This window comes from Sturnira hondurensis, unplaced genomic scaffold (genome assembly GCF_014824575.4).
Source record: "Sturnira hondurensis isolate 20B ecotype Veracruz unplaced genomic scaffold, ASM1482457v3 Scaffold0020787, whole genome shotgun sequence".
NCBI lineage: Eukaryota > Metazoa > Chordata > Mammalia > Chiroptera > Phyllostomidae > Sturnira > Sturnira hondurensis.
In genome coordinates, this window is record NW_028093418.1 from 1398091 (window position 1) to 1421608 (window position 23518).

The following is a 23518-nucleotide window of genomic DNA, read 5'->3' on the forward strand; positions in this document are numbered from 1 at the left end:
GGCCTTGACAGAGGAAAGAGAGGGGCGGGCAGGCAGTGGACACTTCCCCCAAATCCCCAGTATAGGCCCGGCAGGATCAGGGCTGGGGGGCCTGAGGCCTCTCAAGCCCCTCACCTTTCTATTTGGGGCTCAGATGGTAGTGGACCAACCGTGAAGAGGTACTCAGCCTTGACCCGGCCAAGGGGGCGGTCCCGGGCGCCACAGCCCGCTCCGCCCCGCCTACCGGGCGCCCCCGCCTAGCCTGCACGCTGCCCGCCGGCTGCCGCTGCAGCAGCTCCGGTCGCCTTCCTCGCGTCATTCCACGCACAGGTGAGGACAGGGAATCCGGCGTCCGATCCCGTGAGGAAGGAACGGGAAGCTTCCTGAGGTTGAGAGCTGGTAGGGAAGGAAACGGAATCAGATTCCGCAGAGGGTCGGAAGTGGGAACCGAGGGACACGAACCCCAAATCTTTGGCGGCGAGGAGGTGGTCCCTGCCGTGTGGACGCGTCTTTCCCGAGCTCCCCTGCGGGGTCCGGAGATGCGCTGAGCGCTTAGATGCTTGTGGCTGCGTGGGGATCGGAGCCTCCGGAATCTTGGGGCGCTGGCTCCCAGGACCCCAAATCCGCTCGTAATTGTTTCCAGCTAGGAGCTAAAGATACCCCTCTAGGTCTTGAAAAGGCGGCCCCAAGCTCGGGGGCCACGACCACACGCAGAAACCTTCCTTGCTTGTATGCTTTGGAGAAATCCCTGCCTGAGCCCTGAGCATGTTAGGAAGGATTGGAAGATCTCTTCTGCCCAGGGTGCTGCGTACAGGTGGAAAATTCTGTAGGAAAACCTAGACTGGTTTGTGAATATTTATTTTTCAATTTTAAACTTCAGCAAACCCGTTTCTCTCCTTTTTCTTCCATTTGGGGAGGTGACTCCCCAGCTTTGGGCCTTTAAGCCCCAGCTTTGGGGTTTTCTCTGAAGTTCTAAGCTCACCTCCCATCCCCCCCACCCCCACCCCCCCACACACACACACCGCCGTGAGGTTTTGATCTGGAGGGAGTGGGTTTGTGTTTTAACAGTGTGCAAGGCTTTTGAACTTGATACATCAGGGACCTTGGACGCATCGTCATTCCGTGTTCTATCAACCTCAGCTGGGCGCAGAGATGTTCAGTGTCCTGACCCGCCAGCCTTGTGAGCAAGCAGGTAAGTATGTATCTCAGTAGGCAGCCAGCGTGATTTTCTCAAATCACAGGAGAATCCCAGCTTCAGCTCGCGGTTTCTCACCCCATCCCCTACAAATGACTGTTGAACCTCTTTAGTTTGATACTCAGTTGCTCACGGGCTTTCCCACAGGCATTCCTTGTATGAAAGCAATGCTTTTCATCAAAGCAACACCAAACAAGGACTAACATGCATGTTTCGATTAAATGGTTTTTTCCGCTTTGCATAATCCATTAATTTGGCCCTTGTGGTTTCCCTTACCCAGCCGTGGGTAAGGTTGGCTTTAGAATAATGTTGATGTTGTGATGAACTTTAAAGCACCTGGCTCTTCCCTCTATTTCCATTCAAGCGTTGTTGCTGGCACAGCGCCTGCCGCCTCCCCCTGGCCCCCTCTGTGGGTCAGCATTGTTCCAGCTGTGGCGCTGGTGCAGAATTCACACACGCATGCACACACACACACACGCACACACACACACTTCCTCTGCCTGCCTCTGGAGCACTGTTTGTAGTTGCTCATGTGAAAACCCAGGAGGCCCTCCACTCTGAAGGTAGGCACTTGGTAATTACAGTGTTTGTCTGCCCTAGTGACATCGCGCTCTAGGCTCTGTTCCCTAACCGAGACCTGGGCCAGTCCTTTTTGCTTTGTGATAGACTTTTCTTCCAGAGCAAGGGTTTGCTTAAGTTAAGCATAGTTTTTTCTTTTTCTTTCTTTCTTTCTTTTTTTTTTTTTACCTAAAAACTGCCGAAGCTCAGAGGACTTGGGAGGCCAGCGGGTGACTGTGGTCAGGGGCCTGCTTACATATCAACCTGCATCCCTCCTGTGCACAGATGCTGTTTTGGGGGGGGGGGTTTCTTTACATTTTTATTTATTTACTTTTAGAGAGAGGGGAAGGGAAAGAGAGGGAGAGGAACATCAATCAGTTGCCTCTTGCACACCCACAACCTAGGCATGTACCCACACTGGGAATGCCTTTGGCTTACAGGGCGATGTCCAATCCACTGGGCCACACGAGTCAGGGCTGGGCAGATGTTCTTTAGTTTTGCCCCTCAGTTGTGCCTTTTGTCTTCCCAAAGGATATGATTTTGGGATAGTGGAGGCAATTTATACCAATCTTTTATCTTTTTTTTAAAGGGAGGCTGTGCCTAAAGAGCTGATTTATGTAGGTTTCCAGGTTTTCCCCAAAACACTTTGGAATTTTAACATATATATGGTAACATCGCACATGCAGACTCTTGTTACATTCCTCCCAAAGGACAACTTCAACCTGGCAGATTAAATCTCTGCTGTGTCTTGTTAGGGGAAAAAAGTCCCTTAAACTGACACTGCTGGTGGGTTCTTTAACAGCGGATACCGGCATTTGCCTCTGCGGATAAACTGGTTCCTGGTGGGGTCCTGTGCTTTTTTCCCCCTAATCACAGAAAAGAGATCCAGGACCCCTTTAGAGACTCTTAAGGTCAACTCCATGGTGGGTGGCCCCGCCTTCGGTTGCTACTACAAAGGGGTCGTCAGTGAGTCACTTTGTGTCATTTTACACAGTCAGGGATCCTTCTGTGCAGTCAATCCCCAGAGCTGGGGAGTGCCGGTCAGACAGTGTCACCACTCACAGTTACTGTCAGTGAGTGTTGACACATGGCCTTCCGTGGGTGCCGTGTCGGTTTCCACTCCCAGCGGCAAGGTAGAGGGATCAGGGTGGTCAGTGACCACCTCTGATGGCAGGAAGTGTCCGCTACAGCGTCCGCACAGCAGGAGCATTAGATGGGGTGGAAAGAAATTTTCATTAGCCCACATGGGTTTGTGAAGACCAAGTGAATATCGGCTCATAATCATCTGGTTGAGCAATATTCTATTAAATTGAATAAAGAGACAGAGCTTATTATGATCATGAGGTATTATTTCGAAACGTAATATGTACATACAGTATATATTATATAATACATGTAGAAACATATCATTATCTTTATTCAGAATCCATATATTTAAGAGTAGTCATGTGCTTTCATTTATTTATTTATTATTTAGCTTTTTAAAAAGATTTTATTTATTTATTTTTAGAGAGAAGGAAGGAAGGGAGAAAGAGAGGGAGAGAAACATCCATGTGTGGTTGCCTCTCACGTGGCCCATACTGAGGAACTGGCCCGCAACCCAGGCATGTGCCCTGACTGGGAATTGAACTGGCGACCCCTTGGTTCACAGGCCGCGCTCAATCCACTGAGCTACACCAGCCAGGGCTGTTATTTAGCTTTTAAATGGGTGAATATAACTTACATGTTATGATTAAAATACAAATACCAGAGATTACACAACTCCTTTTGGATGGGATGTACGGTCTAGAGTCTAGTTAGTCTTAGTTTGTGAAGATGTAGGTGACCTGGGGCCTTCACTGCAGACACAGGACGAGTGCCTGAGGGCGAGTTCTTACTGGGAATCAACACTTGAAAAATGTGGACATGTTGTCATTCCATCTACAGGAAGTCGTCATGTAGTGAGTCATGGCTTAGAGGTAGAGGTAGAGTCTGAGGTAGAGTATCAATTTCTTTTTACTTATCTGAGATGATTTTTAAAGCTTCTATGTATTCATTTTTAGAGAAGGGGAGAGAAAGAGAAAGAGGGGGAGAAAGGCCAATGTACAGTTGCCTCTTGCGCGCCCCCTACTGGCGCCCCCTTTCTTTTCTTTCCTGAAAGAAACCCAGTCCTGTGCCCCGATCCGAATCCACTGAGCTGCAGTAGCCAGGGCCTGAAATTATTTTTAAATGAAATAATGCCTTCTTTAATAGAAAACCTGTATTTTTGTAATCTCCATAGAAACAGATGTTGTAAATTATCTCAAGGACAACCAGTAATATGCATAACATACTTAGATGCCAGAAAACTAAACCATGCACACCTGAGAACTAATATAACACTGTATAAGACTGGTATATATATAATATATTTTAAATTAATACATGTAAAATACACATGAAACTAATATAAATAAGGTAATATGATGCTATATGAAACTACCAGAAAACTGTATAAAACTAATAGATGTAAACATATATAAAACTAACATATGTTAAAAATATAAAAAGCTAAACAATGTAAAACTAATACAATACTATATGAAACTAAATGCCTAAAAACTGAAACTGTGCAAACATGGTGTAGTCCGCTTTTCGGAGGAAAGATAAGTGGGCATCAGAGCCCAGTGGCTTCCGCATCCTAGAAGCGTGGGTCTCACTAACGCCAGAAGTGGGACTTTGCACCAAGTGGTTCTGTGTCCAGCCCCTGGACCCTACAAAGAAAGTGCATGCCTTGTTCCCACTTCCCCCTCATGAGCCTTTTGGGTCTCCTTCCCATTTTAGGCCTCAGGACTTTCTCCCGAACTCCAGCCGTCATCGCCTTGGTGGTCTTGCTTTTGAGCTTCGTGGTCCTGGTGACCATCACACTCATCCAGACTCACCACAAAGAAGTCCTCCTTCCAGGACTGAAGGTTAGTGTGAAGGGAGTGGCATTGGAGGGGAGAGAGGGGCTATGGCATCAGCTGTTCTAAAGCCGTGAGTGAGGAGAGAAGGAAATCATTTTCCCCACCTGCAGCTGGAGGTACCGGCCGGTAACAGGAGGGTATGCTCCCCTTTGCACAGAATGGAAGGCGGGGGGATAGAAGCAGATGCCGGAGAGTTTGTTGAATTGGGAGAGGAAAGTACCCCACAAGTTGGGGGGCAAGGCTAGTACCACTTAGATCCCGGGAACTGGGGCCCCTGCCCTGAGCCTCATATTTCAGAAGGACCAACTCTAGCTGCACTCCAGGTTTACGTCCCTTTGTGGGACGTAAAGAGAACATGCCCATCCAAAGCCAGGCTTCTCCTTCCAGAATATGCTATGGTGCCTGGGACTCCAAATCCAGGGTCTCTATCACTGGTGTGAGGGCAGCAAAGGGGCAGCTGCCTGCAGGGAGGGTGGTCAGAGCATGGACGTGAGGCCCAGCTCTCCGGCCGCCTGCAGTCCCCACACAGTTGCACGAGGCTCTCCTACCTCATGGAACTGCTGGAGTGGGAAGAGCACAGGCGGGTGGAGAGGGCAGGGCAAAGCCTTCATCTGTAAAGTTGTCCCTCAGGCCCTACGAGTGATGCTGGTTAAGGCCATTGCCAGCTGCTGCCTTGCACGCCTTCTGGGAGGGAAGAGGGAAGTCCTCCGTTCCTACTGGAGGAACTGGAAGAGGAACCCGAGTAGAGAAAAATGGATCCTGGGGCAGGTGGAGGGTGCGGTGGAAGGAGGTGCCCGCTGGTGCGTGATGCCACTGTCTCAGGTGGATTCCCCTGACTAACATGTGAGTGCAAGTAGGTCATCTCAGGAAGCACAGGCAGGGGATGGGGAGGGGAGGCAGGAGGGAGGGCAGCCGCCGGAGGGCCTGCTACCCAGCTGGTTACCCCTGTGGGCACCTCAGTCCTGCTGGGGACGCCAGGAAGTTGTGCAGAGCTCGCTTTAGGGCTGCCCTCTGCCAGGGCAGAAGCACCTGCCTCCCAGCTGTCCCACTGGAGGGTGTGTTACACACCGACTGCCATCCTGGGGAACATTAGCCCTAGTATTGGGGGCATATCATGTCCTTGGGTGGGCTCAGGCCGCTAGAGAAAGCCTTCAGGTAGGTGGAAAGTGCATGGCTGGACATTGCGTGGTAAGACCTGAAGGATGGTGGGCAGGGAACCCTCGGCAACTGTTCCATGTAGATACAATTACTACCACCCTTCATTGTGCAGAGGAAGAAACAGAAGGACAGAGGGCCAGTGGCTTCCCACGGTCACACAGGTAGAGCAGAGCAGGACTGGTATAGAAGGAAGAAAGGAGCAGAGAGCGTTGCCCTCGAGTAAGCGTTTGAAAGGACGAGACGACGCACGCTCACTGAGTGGCACACAGTCGAAGACGGGCTTTGGCATCTCTGCGGGGTCAGGCCCCAGTCACGGCTGCAGGGGACAGGGCATTGTCTAACAGTGGGGTATGGGCTCACAGGGCCGTTCCCTGTCACTGGGTGGATTCCTTTTGGGAGAGGACAGATGTTGCCCCGCCTGGTGTGGCTCAGTGGGTTGGGTGTCGTCTCTCAAACTGAAAGGTCACGGGTTCAATTCCTGGTCAGGGCACACACCTGGGTTGCAAGCCGGGCCCCCAGTTGGGGCATGTGTGAGAGGCAACCCATTGACATTTCTCTCGCACGTCCATGTTTCTCTCCCTCTTTCTCCCTCCCTCCCCTCTCTCTATAATACATAAAATTAAAAAGAAAGAAAGAAAAAGCAGATGTTGCAGGCCGGCTGAACCGGGGGAAGAAGGACAGCCTTGGAAGGGAAAGCTGCCCGTGTGGCTGTCCTCGGGGTGTGGAGAGACCCCTTTCCTGGTCGGGCAGGGCAGGGTGGCAGTGGGGGTGTGGCTGAGTGGCTGTGACGCTCTTCCGTGGTCTTGTTTGTGGTTTATACTTTAAGCCCTGTTTTCTTTTGTGTGTGCCTGACAGTTGGTTATGAGGGGCCAGTCCCCCTCTGGGGAACCCTGGGGCGTTCCCCAAGACCCTCATGAAAGGTCATGGCATCTGGCAATTAAATCCAGCCAGGGCTTGCCTACCCTTGGTGTATCTGAGTTTAAGAGCAAATTAATAAAACTTAGTCGGGGTCCAAATGCCCCCTTGTCATTGTCCCTGGTCTGACCCGCTCAACGGGCCGGAATTGTAAGCACGACGACGACATCCTTTTTCTTCTTGCTGAGGCCAGTGAGAAGGGGTAATAACTTGCTTTATTATCATTGGGTTCAGTATCTTCCTCCTCCTGAGGCTTCACTGTCCCTACCTTCAGTCAACGACTGTGCGGAAGCCATGCAGTTTCTCCGTCCAGTATGACCAAGACCGAGCTGCCACTGCCCATGCAGCCGCAGGGCGTGACTGTTGAAGAGGGAGGGGCCTGCATAGTCACAGGGCTTCCAGGGCACAGCTTCTCTGCGGTGACCTGTGCAGGTCACATTTGTTCCCCACGTGGGGTCACTCTCCCATGCTTGGCTGTTACTCTCCAGAGTGCGGCCACTGGGCCCAGCTGTGTTGAAGTGGGGGCCATCGCTGGGGTCTCTGATGCCTGTGGCCCACTCAGCTTGCCTGCAGCCCCCGCAGGTCTGCCTCTCAGAGTGCGAGAATTGGGTAATTGGTTTCTTCCTTTCCAGAAAGCCCTGGCTCAGCTTGGACTGCCTTCTCCCCAGCCAGGGCTGCACACCACTCAACTACAAGCTTTGCTTTCAAAGGGCTTTTTGTCTGCACAAAGTCAATCTGCTGGACCATCCCTGGCACCTTATTTACTAGACAGTCACCCTGTTAGACTTGGTTTCCTTGGAACTCGACAAGAGCATGGGGGCTATGAGTATCGGTTCAGGACTCTGTTAGACCCAGGCTTGACCCCAACTCTGTGACCTGGGGTGGTTACCTCTGGGAGCCTCAGTTTCCCCACCTGTCAGATGGGGACGGTGACGACAGCCGCACTGTTAATGCACTGAGACCGAAGCATTTGTGCCATGCCTGGCACATTATAAGTACTGGATAAATATTCTATTCTATTCTACTATTATAGTACTAGTGATGATGATGGTGATAGTGATAGTAATAAACAAATCTAAGAAAGCCGATCTTACGACCTTTTGCTTTTGCCAGGAGCTCATGCAGTCCTTACATTTTGGACCGTGGGTCCACAAGGAAGACCTTTGGGTCTTCCGTTCACTTTGGGTTAAGCCACTGAGTACGCCTTCAGTTCCACATTCCAGCGCCGTTTCTTTCCAACACTGCATTAGGCAGAGGGTTACTTACTGCGTCTCATCCCAGCATCAGACCCTGCCCATGTCTGACTCTCCCTTCCCCCTTCTGTTCAGTATGGAATCGTGCTGGACGCCGGGTCTTCCAGAACCACTGTCTATTTGTATCAGTGGCCAGGGGAGAAGGAGAATAATACCGGAGTGGTCAGCCAGACCTACAAATGCAGCGTGAAAGGTAAGGCCCAGAGTGGCCCTGGGAGGCCCAGAGGGAAGCGAGGCAGAGTCCCGTGTCCTTCGGGGGCCTGGGGTAGTCAGTCCGGAGAAGCTGCCTCGACTGGGTGTCGGGAAATATGAGCTCTTATGCTGCTACTTAGCAGTAACAGGGACCGTGGGTGAGTCAGTGCCCTTCTCTGGGCCAGTTTTCTCATCTGTAACACGTGGAGGTTTGGAGGGCATGTCAAGGACTATGAAAGGTCTGAGATTTTACCCTGCCCTTCTTTCATGGATGCTAGTGGAGACAAAAGATTCCTGGGTCAGAAAGAAAGGGTAGCTCTGTCCGGTGTGGCTCAGTGGGTTGAGTATCATCCCATAGACCAAAAGGTCACCTGTTTGATTCCTGGTCAGGGCACATGCCTGGGTTGCAGGCCAGGCCCCCATTTGGGTACATGCGAGAGGCAACCAACTGATGTTTCTCTTACATGTCTCTCTCCCTTTTGTTTCTCTCCCTCTTTTTCTCCTTTCCTTCCCTTTTCTTTAAAAATAAATCAGTAAAATCTTTAAAAAAAGAGAAAGGACAGTTTATTATTCACGGCAACAGCAGTAGCCAGAGTTTCAGCTAGTTTTCCTCTGCTGGTTCCCCGAGGATGGTGTCAGGAGGGCCAGGCAGGACCTGCCCACACAGTGGGTTATGTTGCAGAAGGGAAACCTGAGACTAGACGGTCTGAAACTTTCATAAAGGGCACCAAGCGGGCCGGCCTTGTGCTCTGGGGTGCAGCCTTTTTCTGTCTTCTGAGCCTGTTTGCAGAGCAAACACCCTCGGAAAAAAACAATCCAGAACACAGTCAGTCAGTGCCTGTGCCCATAAAACAAGCAGGAACATGAGAGACTCGCCACAAATTGTCTTCCCCACAGGGATATGTGGGTGGGAGAGGGGTGGGTGGAGAAAGGTGGACGACACGGCAACAGGTAGGAGCCGCTCTGTTCCAGGAGAGCTCGCCTTACGGACCCTGAAACTTTGGATTTCACATGATTCTCACAAGTCACAAGGGACTCTTTATTCTTCCGTTAATTTCTCTGCCCACCATTTTAAAATGCAGAAACTACCGTAGCTCACAGGCTGTTCAGATAAAGGTGATGAACTTGATTCGGCCCCTGACCTGCCGAGCCCTGAAACAGAACATAGTCCACATCTTTAATGACCCTCCACACAACTCCCCGCCTCCCCGACAACCTATCCTGGACTTTACATTAGCTGTTTCCTTGTTCTTCTGTATAGCTTTGTTCTTATGTATTTAGTTTTTCCTGGTTTTGAGAATGAAGTTGAACTTGTACTCGCTTACACAGGAATCAAACAGTTATTGTTCTGTAACTTGCTTTGTTTACCCACACAGGGTTTTAAGATTCATCTGTGTTGGTATGAGTAGCAGCTCATTCATTCTTCCCTGTTAACGAACACTTGTACTTTCCTGGTTGTTAATAAGGTTGAGTATCTTTCTGTATATTTATGACCATTTCTGTTTTCTGTGAAATGGCTGTTCACGTCTTTTGCTCTTGTTTCTGCTGAGTTGCTTGACTTTTTCTTATTGATTCACTGAAAGTCTTTCTACATATTCTGAGTGTGAATGCTTTGCTGGCGTTGTTATTCTGTTGTTGCTAATATCATCTCACAGATCACTGTCTGTAGTCTCTTCACAATGCCTTTTGATGACTAGAAATTCTGCATTTTTATGTAGGTGCCCTTATCAACCTTCTCCTTTTCGGTTTTCTCTTTTGTATATTTCATTTAAGAAATCCTTCCCTGTCCTGTGGTCATGAAGATATTCTTCTATCAGAAATTTTATCATGTTGCCATTAGTTACATGGTCAAGCCTGGTGAGTGAGTGTGTGTCTGTGTGAGCCTTTTCCAAAACCAGTCACTTCAGAGCTCAGTAAGTGTTAGCTATTGTTAGTCACGGGGCACCACGCTTTGGAGCCTCTGATCCTTGAGGTGGCCTGGAGCTTCCCAGTTAATGTCCCCTGTGTGGGTTACAGATGTATTCGCAGGACGACAGGTTAGAGACTCCACACTAGTCCTTCTACTGCTCGTATCTCCTTCCTATCTCACTGAGAGCGGCTCAAATAGTCCAGTCTCTTGGGGGTCATGGCATTGAACTGGTTGAGAGGCAGACTTGGCCTTTCCCCGCAGTCTTCCTTTGAAGACCAGGGTGAAGTCTGACCATGTGCCCTCCTGTGGAAGGCATCCTGGCTCTCGTCTATCCTGAGGCACAGGTGTTCCAGGCTAGGATTTCTAGAAGCAGGCATTGAGTCAGAGTTAGGGATGTGAGGTAGGTAGTTACTGGAGGCCCACACCTGGAGCAGGAGTGGGTAAGGAGAAGGAGAGGACAGAAGGAGAGGATGAAGTGCAACGCAGGCCTGACACAGCTTCGGCCAGGCAGAGTCACCCTCTGTTGGGCCGAAATGGCCTGAAAGGGCGGGGCTGTGATACCCTGTCACCTCCAGTCATTGGATGTTTCAGTCCTGAGAAGAGCAAGATGTGAGCTCTCTCTCTGTAGCTGAGAGCAAACCCTGAGGCTGCCGGCGGCTGGGACAATGCGTCTTTATTTGAAGGGTTTCTGTGTGGCACCTCTCCGGACCCACCCCAACAAGGAACTTGGGTGTTTTCTGAGTACTGCTTGGCCAGAGGTCCCAGGGAGCAGCAGCCGGCCAGAAAGCCCGTCTCTGTTCTGCTGGCGTCTGAGCTATTCCTCAGCTCCAAGCATGAGGGCACCAGGGCACCGTGAGAGAGGGCACCAGGCTGCTTGTTCAGAAGAGAGACCACCCGTTTCAAGAAGAGAGGAGAGCGTAGAATAGTGATTAAGACTTCACTTCGTCCCTACTGTGTGAGCTCCGGGAAGTTAACTAACCTCTCTGAATCTTGACTCCTCCTCTCTAAAAGCCATGCCTGATAATAGTAACGCCTCTCCCGTAGGAATGATTTGAAGATTAAATGACGATGTATGTAAAGCAGGTAGCAAACACCTGGCACACGGGAAGCACTCAATAAGTGTTAGCTATTGTTAATCACGGGACACCATGCTTTGGAGCTCCTGGTGGATGTTGTCACCAAAAGGTCACTCTGCCCCACATTTACAAGATCTGTTTAGACTGAAAGCAATTTAGCCAAGTGGGTCCTGACACGCCTGTGACTTTCAAGAAGATGTGAGATGTCCTTGGGAAGGAACACAGGCGGCCCCTCAGGGAAGGGGCCCTCAGCTTACCCAGGATGTGACTTAGGGCAGGAGCAGGGTGACAGAGCCCATGCCACATCCGCAACCGGGTCTTCCCTTCTTTGATCAGAGTAGCCTCAGTGATCCGTATTTACCCCGAATGACCAAAGGACCACAAACTAAAGCTTAATGACAGAGCTGAAGTTCAGTTACGTGTCATCCCCTCAAGGACATGTTGCTTCTCCAAGGATAATTTAGGTTTCTGGTTTCTCAATTGCAAATTTCCCCAGGACTCCCCCATGCGTGCTTGCCCAGCGGTGTTTCACAAACACACGGGCCCTCAGAAATTCATTTCTCATGGGGCTCCCTGGGCAGTCTCGGTCCTCGGTGGCTGCTCTTTTCCTGGAGTTTGCCGGGTGCTGGTCACCGTGCAGGTGTTGGGAGCTCTGGCTGCTAGTTGGAAAGCCCTTCCCTGGCGGGCACTGGCCCCTGGGTGCCCTCCTCTATTTTGCAGCGTGCAGCGCTCAGGCCGGCTGCTGCCTTCTCCCCCGGGGGACATTCACATTGCCCTTTACACCAGTGCTTAAAAATGCTTTAACTCCGCTGGAGCCTAAACGTAGCCATCTCTATTGAAACACCTTAATGAGCAGCTCCAGGGAGCAGGCTCCTTCCCTGCTGAAAGCACCCTTTGCTCAAGCACATTTTTTTTTAAAGATTTTATTTATTTATTTTTACCATGGGGAAGGGAGGGAGAAAGAGGGGAGGTGAAATATCAATGTGTGGTTGCCTTTCACGCACCCACTACTGGAGACCTAGTCTGCAATCCAAGCACGTGCCCTGACTGGGAATGGAACTGGTGATGCTTTGGTTCACAGGCTGGTGCTCAATCCACTGAGCCACACCAGCCAAGGCTGGAATAGCAGTTTTAACTCTCCGTTCTTGGGGTTGAGAATCCCAGGATTCCATGAGCCTATGAACCCCACCTCTTGTTTACTCTAGGAGGCTTAAGGGACCTTATGCAAATAGGCCCTTGGGTGACGTGTTAGGATATGCCAAATGTTGACATTCTAAGCAAAGCCCCTAAGCAGTCCCTACCCAGAGGCCAGCTCCAGCAGAATAGGTTTGGTTGCTCCAGCTTGGCCTACACAATCCCCTTACTGTAGAGTTGTATTCTGATTTGAAAATCTCATTCTTTGATTCAGTTATTCATTATAAATATTTATTGCGTGCCTGCTGTTTGCTAGTAACATTTCTTGAGACTGGGACTTCTAAGATAACGTATACAGTCTCTGCTATTACGGAACTTACATCCTAATGAAGGAGACAGATGATAAGTGAATGGATGTGTGATGTGCCAGGGAGAGTTCTGTGCAGAGAAATGAAGCGAGACAGGTGGGCAGAGGGTAACCATGCTATCTGAGACCCGACCGGGGAAGAACAGAGTGAGGGTTAAACAGGGACACAAGGGAGACAAGAGGGTGAGCCCCACAAAGAACTGAGAACACCCTGAGCAGAAGGCAGGCCAAGAGGAAGGGCCAAGGACGGGAGGGGCCGGTGAGAAGTGAGAAGGAAGAGGAAGAAAGGAGCACTTCGAAGGAAGCTGTAGCCAGGCCAGCTCATGGGGGGCTTGAGATGCAGTAGGGCTTTGGCTTGTACTCAAGTGAATTTTCTGCAAAGTGTATCAGGAAGCCATCAGGAGACTCTGATTAGGGAACTAACTCATTGTAAAAGGGCCGGCTGTTGCTGGAGAACATACTAGCAGGCTAACATGAGAGGCGGGGACACCAGGGCCATTAGAACAAGGCAGGTGACAGATGATGTTATGAGGGTCTGGCCCAGGCTTTTCGGGCTGGGGCGATTTTGTACCCCAGGGAACATTTGCTAATGTCTGGGGACATTTTTGATGGTCCCATCTGGGCTTGGCGGTGCTGCTGGCCTCTAGTGGTAGGGGACAGAGATGCAGCTGAATGTCGCATGTGCCCAGGACAGCTTCCACGGAATCATCTGGCCCCACGTCAGCAGGGCTGAAAGGAAGAAACTCTGACCTACAGTGCTTCTGGGGGATGGGGGCGGGGCGGTGATCAGACTCGAGAGGCATTTTGAAAGAAGAGCTGATGAGACTGCGATAGATTGAACATGAGGCATCTAGGTTGATGGTTGGTACCTGAGCATTGGCCTTGGCGGGAGTAACTGTGGGCGACAGTACCGTTGCCTGAGAGTGGGAACCTGGGTGCGGAGTCACCTGGGGACGTGGCGGGGAGTAAGGAATTTCATTTTGGACATAGGAAGTTGGAGGTGCCCGTAAACCATCTAAGTCAGGGCTGGCGAATTTTTCTTGTAAAGAGCTAGAGGAGCAGCCCTGCCCCGATGGCTCAGTTGGTTGGAGCATCATCCCATACACCCAAAGGTTGTGGGTTCGATCCCCGGTCAGTCAGGGCACATGCTTAGGTTGCAGGTTTGATTCCCCAGTCAGGGCACATACAGGAGGCAACTGATAGATATTTCTCTCTCTCCCCCCCTCCCCCTCTCTCCCTTTGTATCTCTCTAAAATCAATAAACATACCCTCAGGTGGAGATTAAAAGAAGAGATCTAGGTGATACATACTTTTTACCTGTAGGCCATAGGTCTCTGACGTAACTTTCTAACTTAGCTGCTTAAGCATGAAAACAACCATAGCCAGTAGGCAGACGGAAAATGATTTCAAGAAAGCTTTATTTCTGGACACTGTCCATGCTTAATGGGATATACTCTAAGGACAAAAAGAACTTCAAAAAAAATCTTACACTGTTTTCAATGATCATCCGGTTGGCAGTAGCGCTGGTACTGTCGTACTCAGACTTGTGTACAGATTGTGAAATAAAGCAAATGAGTTAGTCAGTTGGAGCGCTACCACCCAGGATTTGTAGCACAGAAAAAGAAGATAAAGATGTCAGATCAAAGAATTTAAGTAAAAGCCTATAGTTTTGAATTAGAAGCCCCGATAAGAAACACATCTCTTCTGATCTTGAAATAAAGTTTTCTCTGGGTCTGCCCTCAAAAAAACGAACTGTGGCTGCCACAGTTTCCAAATTTGGGCGCCAAATACTGTTACTCAATAAAAGAAACTGGGACTCCTCGGAGAAATGGCTGAGTCCAGGTCTGGGGCAGGGGGTGTGTAAGGTCGTTGACACATCTTATTCTATCAGAAAGCCAAGGTGCGCTCAGGTTTCTGGGATCATGTCAAAAAGGTTCAGTGGCCAATTGAAGAAAGCTAATAGGAATAATAACTGCAAGTAATGGAAACGCATCAACTATATCTTTAAAGGTATGTGTTCCTAAGATAGAAAACAAACAAAACCTCTCATTGGTTCAGTTAGGAAGATATTGGAGCTGCAGCCTGTACCTTCAAGCCGGTAAATAAAGGGACAGAATGAAGCCCATCTCCTGCCTTCTCTGGACAAACTGTATGATGGGGTAACCACATAGTTAACGAGGGGCGAGTTTTCCTCTTGTTACAGCTTTTCAGGTGAAAACGTGAAGCAAGAAAGGTGGAAATAAAATATCTCCATTTATAGGCCCTCTTGGACTAATGGTTCTGAGCGGTGACCATGGGCCCCTGCACCGAGGGAGAAGCGAGCAGCCGCTCTTGCCTCTTATTGGAAGCGCACGCTGGTCCCTGTGGGTCCCTGTTTCTGAAAGAGCGCAAGCTGGAGTCTGGTTAGGTCTCAGCACTTAGTTACCAACTTACAGGAAAACCAGGACCAAGGAACATGTTCAATGAGGCTTGGGGAGTCAGCCAGCAAATTGGAGGCTGTGGGGAACTCTCCAGGACAATGGGTCCTGGACAATGGGTCCAGGACTCTCCTTGGACAATGGGTCTCTTCAGACCCATTAGTCCAAGAGGAAAAAAATTGAATTACAAGGAAAAAATAGAAAGAGAGGGCAGAACCTATAGGGTAAAAGAGATGTAAGAAGCATACCAACCGATTGCAATGGATGGAATTTATTTGGATTCTAATTCAAAGAAACTAGATAGAAAGAGGGATGGAAGGTGGGAGAGGGAGAGAAAAAATACAACCAAGGGGGGAATGTGAACCTCAACTAGATAACTGACTATATTGAAGGGTCATTTTTAATTCTTAAAGGTATAATAATGGGATGGTGGTTGTGCTTCTTTCAGAGAATTGCTGCCTTTTACAGCCACATTGCAAAATATCGGCAGGGCGAAATGACACCCTGCTAATGCTTGCTCTGTGAGGACAGAACGGGCAAGGTGCAGAGGGAGCACGAGGAGCTTGTTTGCTGGAGCTGGGAGATGGGGGCTCGGGTTCATTATATGATGCTCCCGACTCCTGTTTATGTTTGAAATTTCCAAAGTGCATTGATTAAGCAATGACTGGAGAAAGGATGGGCTGGGGCTCGCTAGAAGATGAGGCCTGGGTATTTGTTAAATGAGCTCTATTGAAGTAACACTGGTTGATAACTTTATATAAAAATTTCCGGTGTAAACAGTATGATTCAGAGTGTGTGTAGGCTGTGGCTTGCTTGCCACCCGAGGTCTAGTTTCCTTCCATCACCATGCATTTTACTCTTTTACCAATTCAAGGGTTTTTTTGAAGCAGGTTAATTTTTTTTTAAGATTTTATGTATTTACTTTTAGAGAGAAGGGAAAAGGAAAGGGAAAGGAACATCAATGTGTGGTTGCCTCTTGTGCGCCCCCTTCTGGGAAAGCTGGCCCACAACCCAGGCCTGTGCCCCGACTGGGAATTGGACTGGCGACCCCTTCACTCACAGGCCAGCACTCGATCCACTGGGCCACACCAGCCAGGGTGAAGCAGGTTAATTTTTTAACCTGACTTATTTTCTTTCATCTTTATAATTCCCTTCATCCATATTTTGGGAGTCGACTCACTAGTGTGACCACTTGGGACCTAACACACCCACCTGTTTTCAATGCCCCCCCAAAAAACCCTATTAATTTCCAAAGCTGATTGTTTTTTTATGTGAAAGTTGTACTCCTCTTTTTTTTTAAAAGATTTTATTTATTTATCTTTAGAGGGGAAGGGAAGGAGAAAAGGAGAGAAATATCAATGTATGGTTGCCTCTCCTGAGTCCCCTGCTGGGAACTGGCCTGCAACCCAGGCATGTGCCCTGACTGGGAATTGAACCGTGATTGTTTGGTTCACAGGCCCGCCCTCAATCCACTGAGCTACACCAGCCAGGGCAAGTTGTACTCCTCTTGTCGGCTCCTGGGGATGCTAAGAAGTCCCGACTGCTTTCTCCTTAGGCTCTGGGATCTCCAGCTACGGGAATAACCCCCAGGATGTCCCCAAAGCCTTCGAGGACTGCATGCAAAAGGTCAAAGAGCAGATTCCAGCCCACCTGCTTGAATCCACGTGCGTCTACTTGGGGGCCACGGCTGGGATGCGCCTGCTGAGGTAAGGACAGGAATGGCCCGCAGGAGCCCCTCTGACCAAAATAGCCAAGAACGTGCTGGGCCTCGCCAAGAATGCAGCTCTATTCCTGGGAACAGACCCAAAAGAAAGGAGCCCATAGGCTGCCATAAATTTAGGCTTTAAACGGTGGGAAACTTTTCGTCTTTATTTGCATACCCCCAAAGAAACAGTTCTGAAATCAGTTCCCTCGCCAATGTTGATGCGACCTCTGTTCATGGGGGTTTACCTTGAGTTTTTTTAGAAAAGTACAAACTGTTTTTGACACCCGGTGTTTTGACATCGGTGCATGACCAGCTCCACTGAGTGCCTCCCATAGCCGTGTAGCTCGTACCCGTGTATAAACTGTTGCTGAAATCTGCTTTAAAGGTCATGGAATTTCTGCACCTCACCGCATTCAAAGCCTTAGGAGCTACTGTGAAACAAACATCTCCTTTTCGGTCAAGTTAGCAGTTCCTTCTAAATGTGCAGCCGTGGCTTTTAGGCTAGTTGCATTGTTTCAGTGTGCCTTTGTCTTCATTTTATTATTATAGTATTTTTTGACCTTGAAATAAAAGAAAAATAGTTTTTAAAAAAAAAATCATAGAACTTAAGGGTATGTATGGTAGAGGCTGCTCCACACTTTAAAAATAAGGCATTGTCCCCCAGAATGACTCTCCCTCTGCTTCAAAGGCCCTTTGTCTGTGACCCTAGTAATGTGAGATGACAGGTGTGGGCGTGAAGAAAATACAGAGCAACGGACAAGCAGAGCCCCTTTAATGTGATCATCCCACCCCCCCAAAATCATGAAGCTCCCTCAGCCGGACTGGGCCTTTTTTCTTGCTGTTTTCCTCCCCTTGTTCCTGCTTCTGTGTCCTGGCTGACCAAGTAGAATGCGGAAGGAAGTTGGATTTCTTTGCTCACTCTCGGAATCTACCGTGTGTTTCTAAATTGTTGAGTTTCCCTGAAATGGAAATGATGTAGAAATTCCTTTTGTCTGCCTTTTCTTCCTCCTGGAAACAAAGAACCCAGCTTTTCCTTAGTTGCTTTTTTCCCCCGAGCCCTCTGAGTGAGAAGTGATTGCGAGACTCTGTTGCTTGTAGCCTGTGACCAGCACCATGGGACAGAAAGTCAGCGCTGGGGAGCAAAGTGAAGGGATGTCCCACTTAAATAAACTATTAACTCCTCCTTGTTAGGAGGAGCTTCAAAGCTTTCTGATGGTGATCCATTTCTTCTGAGCCAGCAGCTGATATTTTAATTGCTGGAAAAGTCCGATATTAAAAAAAAAAACAGTTCATGAGAATCACCCTGGATGAGAACTGATAAAACCAGGAAGCCTCTGAGTTATTTTCCAAGTGTTAATAGTTCGCTGCTGAACTGGAATGGATTTCTGTGTGCAGCATTGCTCCTTCTTCCTCATCCAAGAGCGAGCTGTGCCCTGGCTTTCTAAACACACTGACGGAAGGGAAAGTAGCGCCCCAAGTGAGCTTTCTACCATAGGGTAAGATGGCGGCAGATGAATGAATGATAGAATATAACACCACATCACGGGTGATGTAAGACTGCTGTGTCGTCACCCTCCATCACGACGAATGTAGAACGAAGCAGGGACAGCTGGACACTCGCCCCTCTTCCCTTCCCTGCCTCCTCCTAAGCTTCCCTTCCTTCTGGCCTGATGAGGGCTTCTTTGTACGGTGACCCCAAGAGATTGCTATACCACTCCTATGCATGTCCCAGTCTCCTTTCCTCTGCTGATCTCAGACAGAGCAGTGGGGGTTAAGCACAAGGCTCTTTTGATAAGCTGGTTGCTAGAGACGGGGACAGGGACAGGTAGGGGAGGAGCGAACAAGTGGTGTTTTTACCCGGACCTGTGTTCCTGCTTGGCAGTCTGACAGGTGACAAGTGCACCCTGCCTTCCCTGCTACCCTTGAAGCCTCGGCTTGCTGAAGGGGCTGCCCTGTGTTGCACACATCTGCGAATTGTCCCTGGCAGCCGTGAGGTGGGGGGGTCCATGTGTTCACCTGGGGGAGACGATTTTAAGGCTCTGTTGTCTGAGCACTCAGCCTTTTGTGTTCTGTGCCTTGCCTAGGTTGCAAAATGATACGGCGGCTAAGGAAATCCTCGTGAGCATCCAAAACTACTTCAAGTCCCAGCCCTTTGATTTTAGGGGTGCTCAAATCATTTCTGGGCAAGAGGAAGGGATATATGGATGGATTACAGCCAACTACTTAATGGGCAATTTCCTGGAGGTGTGTGAAAACAAATGCACAGCTTTTATTCTTGCTATTTGTCCCTTCCCCTGTGGTGGCAGCTTCAGCAGAGGTGCAGCCAACAGGGACACCTGTCCTGTGTCATCCCTGTTGTATAGTGCATTCAGGAAACACCCGGGAGACAATAGCTAAGAAAAGATACAGACAGCTGGTGCAAACCTTGGACCATAAGCAGGACCCAGTGCATGGGGGAGAGGGAATATCACTTCACTAGCTGATGAGATATTGGGGGAGGGGGAGACGAGAATCTAATGATGGGCTATGGGTAATCTGAAGGGCAGCTAGAGAATGACTCTTCTAAGATGTTCCAGGGCCTCCTGGAAGCCACAGAGCCTTCAGGCAGTCTGCCTCCCCAGGTCTCTGTCCCCGGGTGTCCTTACACTGCAGTCTCCACACTCCCTTCCCCCTTGGCACAGAGGAAAGCTGACTCTAAGGGCCAATTACCATGTTCCCAAGGGCATAAACTGAGGACACTCCCCCCATATCCAGCCCAAGATTGATTCTGTTCCTCCTCAAATATATTTTTAAATTTTTCATTAATTGCCAACACTTAATATTTTAGAAATTTCACAGTTCCAACTTTTACTGACCTCACCCCCCAAACACTAGAACTGCTGGTCATAGGGGACTCACATTCCTGCATGATAACAACCAACTGGAACAGAGCGTAGCACAGGCACTTCCCAGTTTGCCGCAGTCCCTGCCATTCCCTATTGTCTACACCTAATGTACTTGGCTCATGTATATTGCCTGCCCAGCCCCTGTAAGCATTTCAGCTCAGCACCACTGACACAGAGGAGGGATGTGACCTTGAATGCTTCCCAAATGTCCTATTTCTTAGCAGTAAGAGATAGGTCTTGGCTGGAGCACCCTGGGCAAAGCAAAATGATATCTTTGGCCTTTCTTCTTGCTTCTTTTTCCCACTGTACAGAAGGACCTATGGCATATGTGGGTGCATCCGAATGGAGTAGCGACCACAGGTGCCCTGGATTTAGGCGGCGCCTCCACCCAGATATCCTTCGCAGTGGGAGAGAAGGTGGAGCTGAACACCAGTGACATTGTGCGGGTGTCCCTGTATGGCTACGCATATGCACTCTACACACGCAGCTTCCAGTGCTATGGCCGCAACGAGGCTGAGAAGAGGTTTCTGGCAATGCTCCTTCAGGTACCTCAGCGGGGGGAGCAGGTATTTCCTTGGGGGGGTCTTAGCTGAGGGCAGGGTGCCTTGCCTTCTGGGGTCTGTCCTTTCCAATCCACTTAGAAAGTGGATGAAAACAACAGCACTTTCGGGCTTGCTCGCATGCCCTCTCTCTGCTGTGTTTGACCACTTCCAGTGTATTTGAGTTCGAATTCCAAGGAAATTCCAGAGCTCCAGATGTTTTGTAAACATGATTCAAGTCCCAGCATCCCTTTATGGACTCAGGCTGTTTTAAGCCAGTAGCTAAATAAGCCTGAGAATCTTAAGACTCCCCCGTGTTCAGACAAAACAACAACATTGGCCACGAGAGACATGCTCGCTGTCCCCAGGCTTGGCCTCCTGGGGGATGGGCCTATATTAGGCAGGCTTGGTGCCCTTTATATGGTGGGATTTTGGAGTCCCTGAATTTTATCATGTCGGACAGCAGTTCACGTGATGACTGTTCCACGGCCCAGATGGCTACTTCAGGCATCAGCTCTGCGACTGTTGCTGCTCCGAACTCCGTGTGGCGTAGTGCATATCAGCGAGCAGTAACTCCTCCAATGACGCCCCAGCCCCAAGCTCCAGTGCCCCGAGGACATCTGCCTCACCACAGCCGAGGAGGGACATTGGAGGGAAGAGGCTTTCACCGCCCAGAGGGTCATGAGACCAGCCAGAGGCCACAGATCCTGGCTTCTGACGGGACCTGGGGGAGGAGGCAGGGCTGGGGCAGCCTGTGACTATGGTGGACCTAGCATCATTAGGGACACTGCCACCTCTCCCACCTCCCTTGGTAACTGAGGGGGGAACAGCATTCCCCCGACACGAGCTTGCAGAAACATTGGGCTGGCTCACAGAAGTGGGGTCTGCAGGATCCCAAGACCCGTGTGTTTACAGAGCAGTCACGCAGGGCCGTGTGTGAGGATTCAGGCTCCAGCTCCCCTCTACCCCCCACAGTTCTCTCCCAGCCCCAAAGGAAAAGCCGGGGCCTCGGGACACCTGCACAGGACAGGTATGGGCTGGAGAGGCTGGGCACTGCCTGGAGGACCAGGCAAAAGAGCCTGCAGGCAGCCTTCAGCTACTCCTCATGGCTCTGGAGACTGGGGGCCCACCCAACTCTTGCCTTCCCCTGCTCCCAGCCAAATCAACCCCAGAGGAGCCCAGTCCACTCTCCCCAGCATGGCCTCCAGCACTACCTCCCCTCTCCACTGGCTCATTAAAGTATTTCAGCGGACACACCTCTTTCCAGGGGAGAAGGGCTAGGAAATCCTCTTTTCTCCACCTCCTTTTGTTTCAGGCAATGCTTAATGCTCCAATGGTTGGCCCTGGCAGTGGGGGGTGGGGATGGGGGTGCAGAAGGAGCCACCTGGGAACTCCAGCAGGAGAGAAGGGAGAAATCTTCCTTCTCCCGGGGCGAGTGGGGGTCAGAGACTCTGACCTCATAAATTCGGCTGGCCCCGAATGTAGTACTCCACCCATCTGAGGTCTTGTTTGGCTTTGAAACCACAAGTATCCAGGTGTGAGGCCAGGGCTGGGAGCAGAGTTGTGAGACACCAGTCTCTCCCTGGGGACAGTCAGCTCACAGGGACGGGCCATCTCTGCCATGTGCCCGGTGACTTCTGGGTGCCTGAGAGGGTGGCTGTGCCCTGGGCGCCTTCTTACTCGGTGAGGGAAAGGACCTAGGGGTGCCGAGGATCACCCGCAAGCACACGTCTGGGCCTGCCTGCCTGGCACCTCCATGAGCCAGATCCGTGCTGGCAAGACCGACCCAGATGGCTCACGCAGTTCATTACATCGTGAACACTGGCGGAGTCAGTGCCACCTGCCTGGGTCCCATTTCCTCGTCTGTAACTGCACAGTGTGGTGAGGACACCTGGATAGACACTTGGCCAATTATCCTCTTATTAACAAGTCTCCAGCCACCCCAGGGCTCCCGTCTTACTCTGGTAGCACGGTAGACACTAGGGACGGGCTTTCACTGTCTTTCCTTCCTTCCTCCAGTAAGATTTCTTTCCTTTTGTTTTTAAAGTAATATGTGTTCAATATTTTACTTCAGTCAAGATTTTACTGCAGGGAAAACAAGATGCTTTAATGGCTTTGCCGTCAGAGTTCTAATCCTGTTCCTTTGAAAAGAGAGTCTATAAACAGAACCACAAACACTTAGGAATACATGTAGCACAAGATAAAGGGAGGAACAGGAAATAAAAGATTTTTTTTTCACCAGTAAATAAAAGATTAGATAGTCATCGGGGAAAAATAAAGTGAGCTTCCTGCTGCAATCTGTATAGCAAATAAGTTACAGACAGATCAGAGATTTACATGCAACGAGGATGTTTATTGCAGTGTTGTTTGTAACGGCAGCGTGATTGGAAACCACGTAAGTTTCCATCGAGAGGGCATTTCTTAAATAAACCACAGTTTATGTGCACAGTGAAGTTCTATGCAACTACTAAAAAGAAGAAGCTGTCTACACTGACAATAAGTGGAGAGACATCAGAGACGGGTTTTTAAGGAAGGAAAACAAGGGGCAGAACAGTGTAGAGTCCTGCGTGTATGGTGTTTCAAAAAGAGCTTAAGAAAGAACACACATGAGCTCGGGCCTGCGAACCAGACGATTGCAGTTCGATTCCCAGTCAGGGCACATGCCTGGGTTGCAGGGGCCAGTTCCTAGCAGGGGATGCATGAGAAGTAACCATACATTGATGTTTCTCTTCCTCTCTCCTTCCCTTCCCCTCTAAAGATAAATAAATAAAATATTTTAAAAAAAAAGAAAGAACACACATATTTGCGTATGCGTACGAGTAGCACAGACAAAATCTCTGGTAGAACACACAAAAACGGGCAACAGAGGTCGCTTCTGGGAGGTGGGGGGATCCGGTGGGTGGGAGGGGTGAGGGGGACACAATTTTCACCACCTGTCCGTGTGTCCCCTCTGGTGTTTTATTGGGTGGACAGATAGCACTTCATTCCAACTGGCCAATTAATTTCAGCACACCTTGTTTTCTCGTTGAAATGCAGTTCCTAAAACCTGCTTCATGGCGCTGTCCTAGGGGCTGAGTCAGGTCATGGGCATGAGAGCCTGGCCCATGCCTGGTGCAGGTCCCTGTCCCCACCCTGCCACTTGAGTTGTTTAGACAACTTGGGAACCGCCTTCAAGTACACACTGACTGAGAACAGCATTTTTTCCATTTCTCCCTTGGCATTAGAGAGTAGCAACTATGAGAATTTGAAAAAAAAAAAGCATTTGGTCTTTCACAAATGAGTGATTTCTAATAGCTCACTCTATTTTTTAAA

At 49.6% G+C, this 23518-nt stretch overlaps 1 protein-coding gene across 7 annotated transcripts in view; it reads left to right on the forward strand.

Moving 5' to 3' along the window:
* The first annotated feature begins 216 nt into the window (after positions 1 to 216).
* The window catches only part of ENTPD3 (ectonucleoside triphosphate diphosphohydrolase 3), a 28276-nt gene continuing 4974 nt past the window's right edge, over positions 217 to 23518 (forward strand). Inside the window, exons 1-7 of one of the 7 annotated variants that reach the window (XM_037030556.1) lie at positions 217 to 309; positions 1048 to 1171; positions 4535 to 4662; positions 8058 to 8175; positions 16633 to 16783; positions 18867 to 19026; positions 19979 to 20212. In XM_037030556.1, coding sequence (XP_036886451.1) covers positions 1132 to 1171; positions 4535 to 4662; positions 8058 to 8175; positions 16633 to 16783; positions 18867 to 19026; positions 19979 to 20212 — 831 coding nt within the window. In that variant the 5' untranslated portion in view covers positions 217 to 309; positions 1048 to 1131. Of the gene's footprint in view, positions 413 to 1047; positions 1172 to 4534; positions 4663 to 8057; positions 8176 to 16632; positions 16784 to 18866; positions 19027 to 19978; positions 20213 to 23518 lie in introns of all 7 variants that reach the window. The other 6 variants (XM_037030561.1, XM_037030558.1, XM_037030560.1 and 3 more) reach the window with 6 other exon arrangements.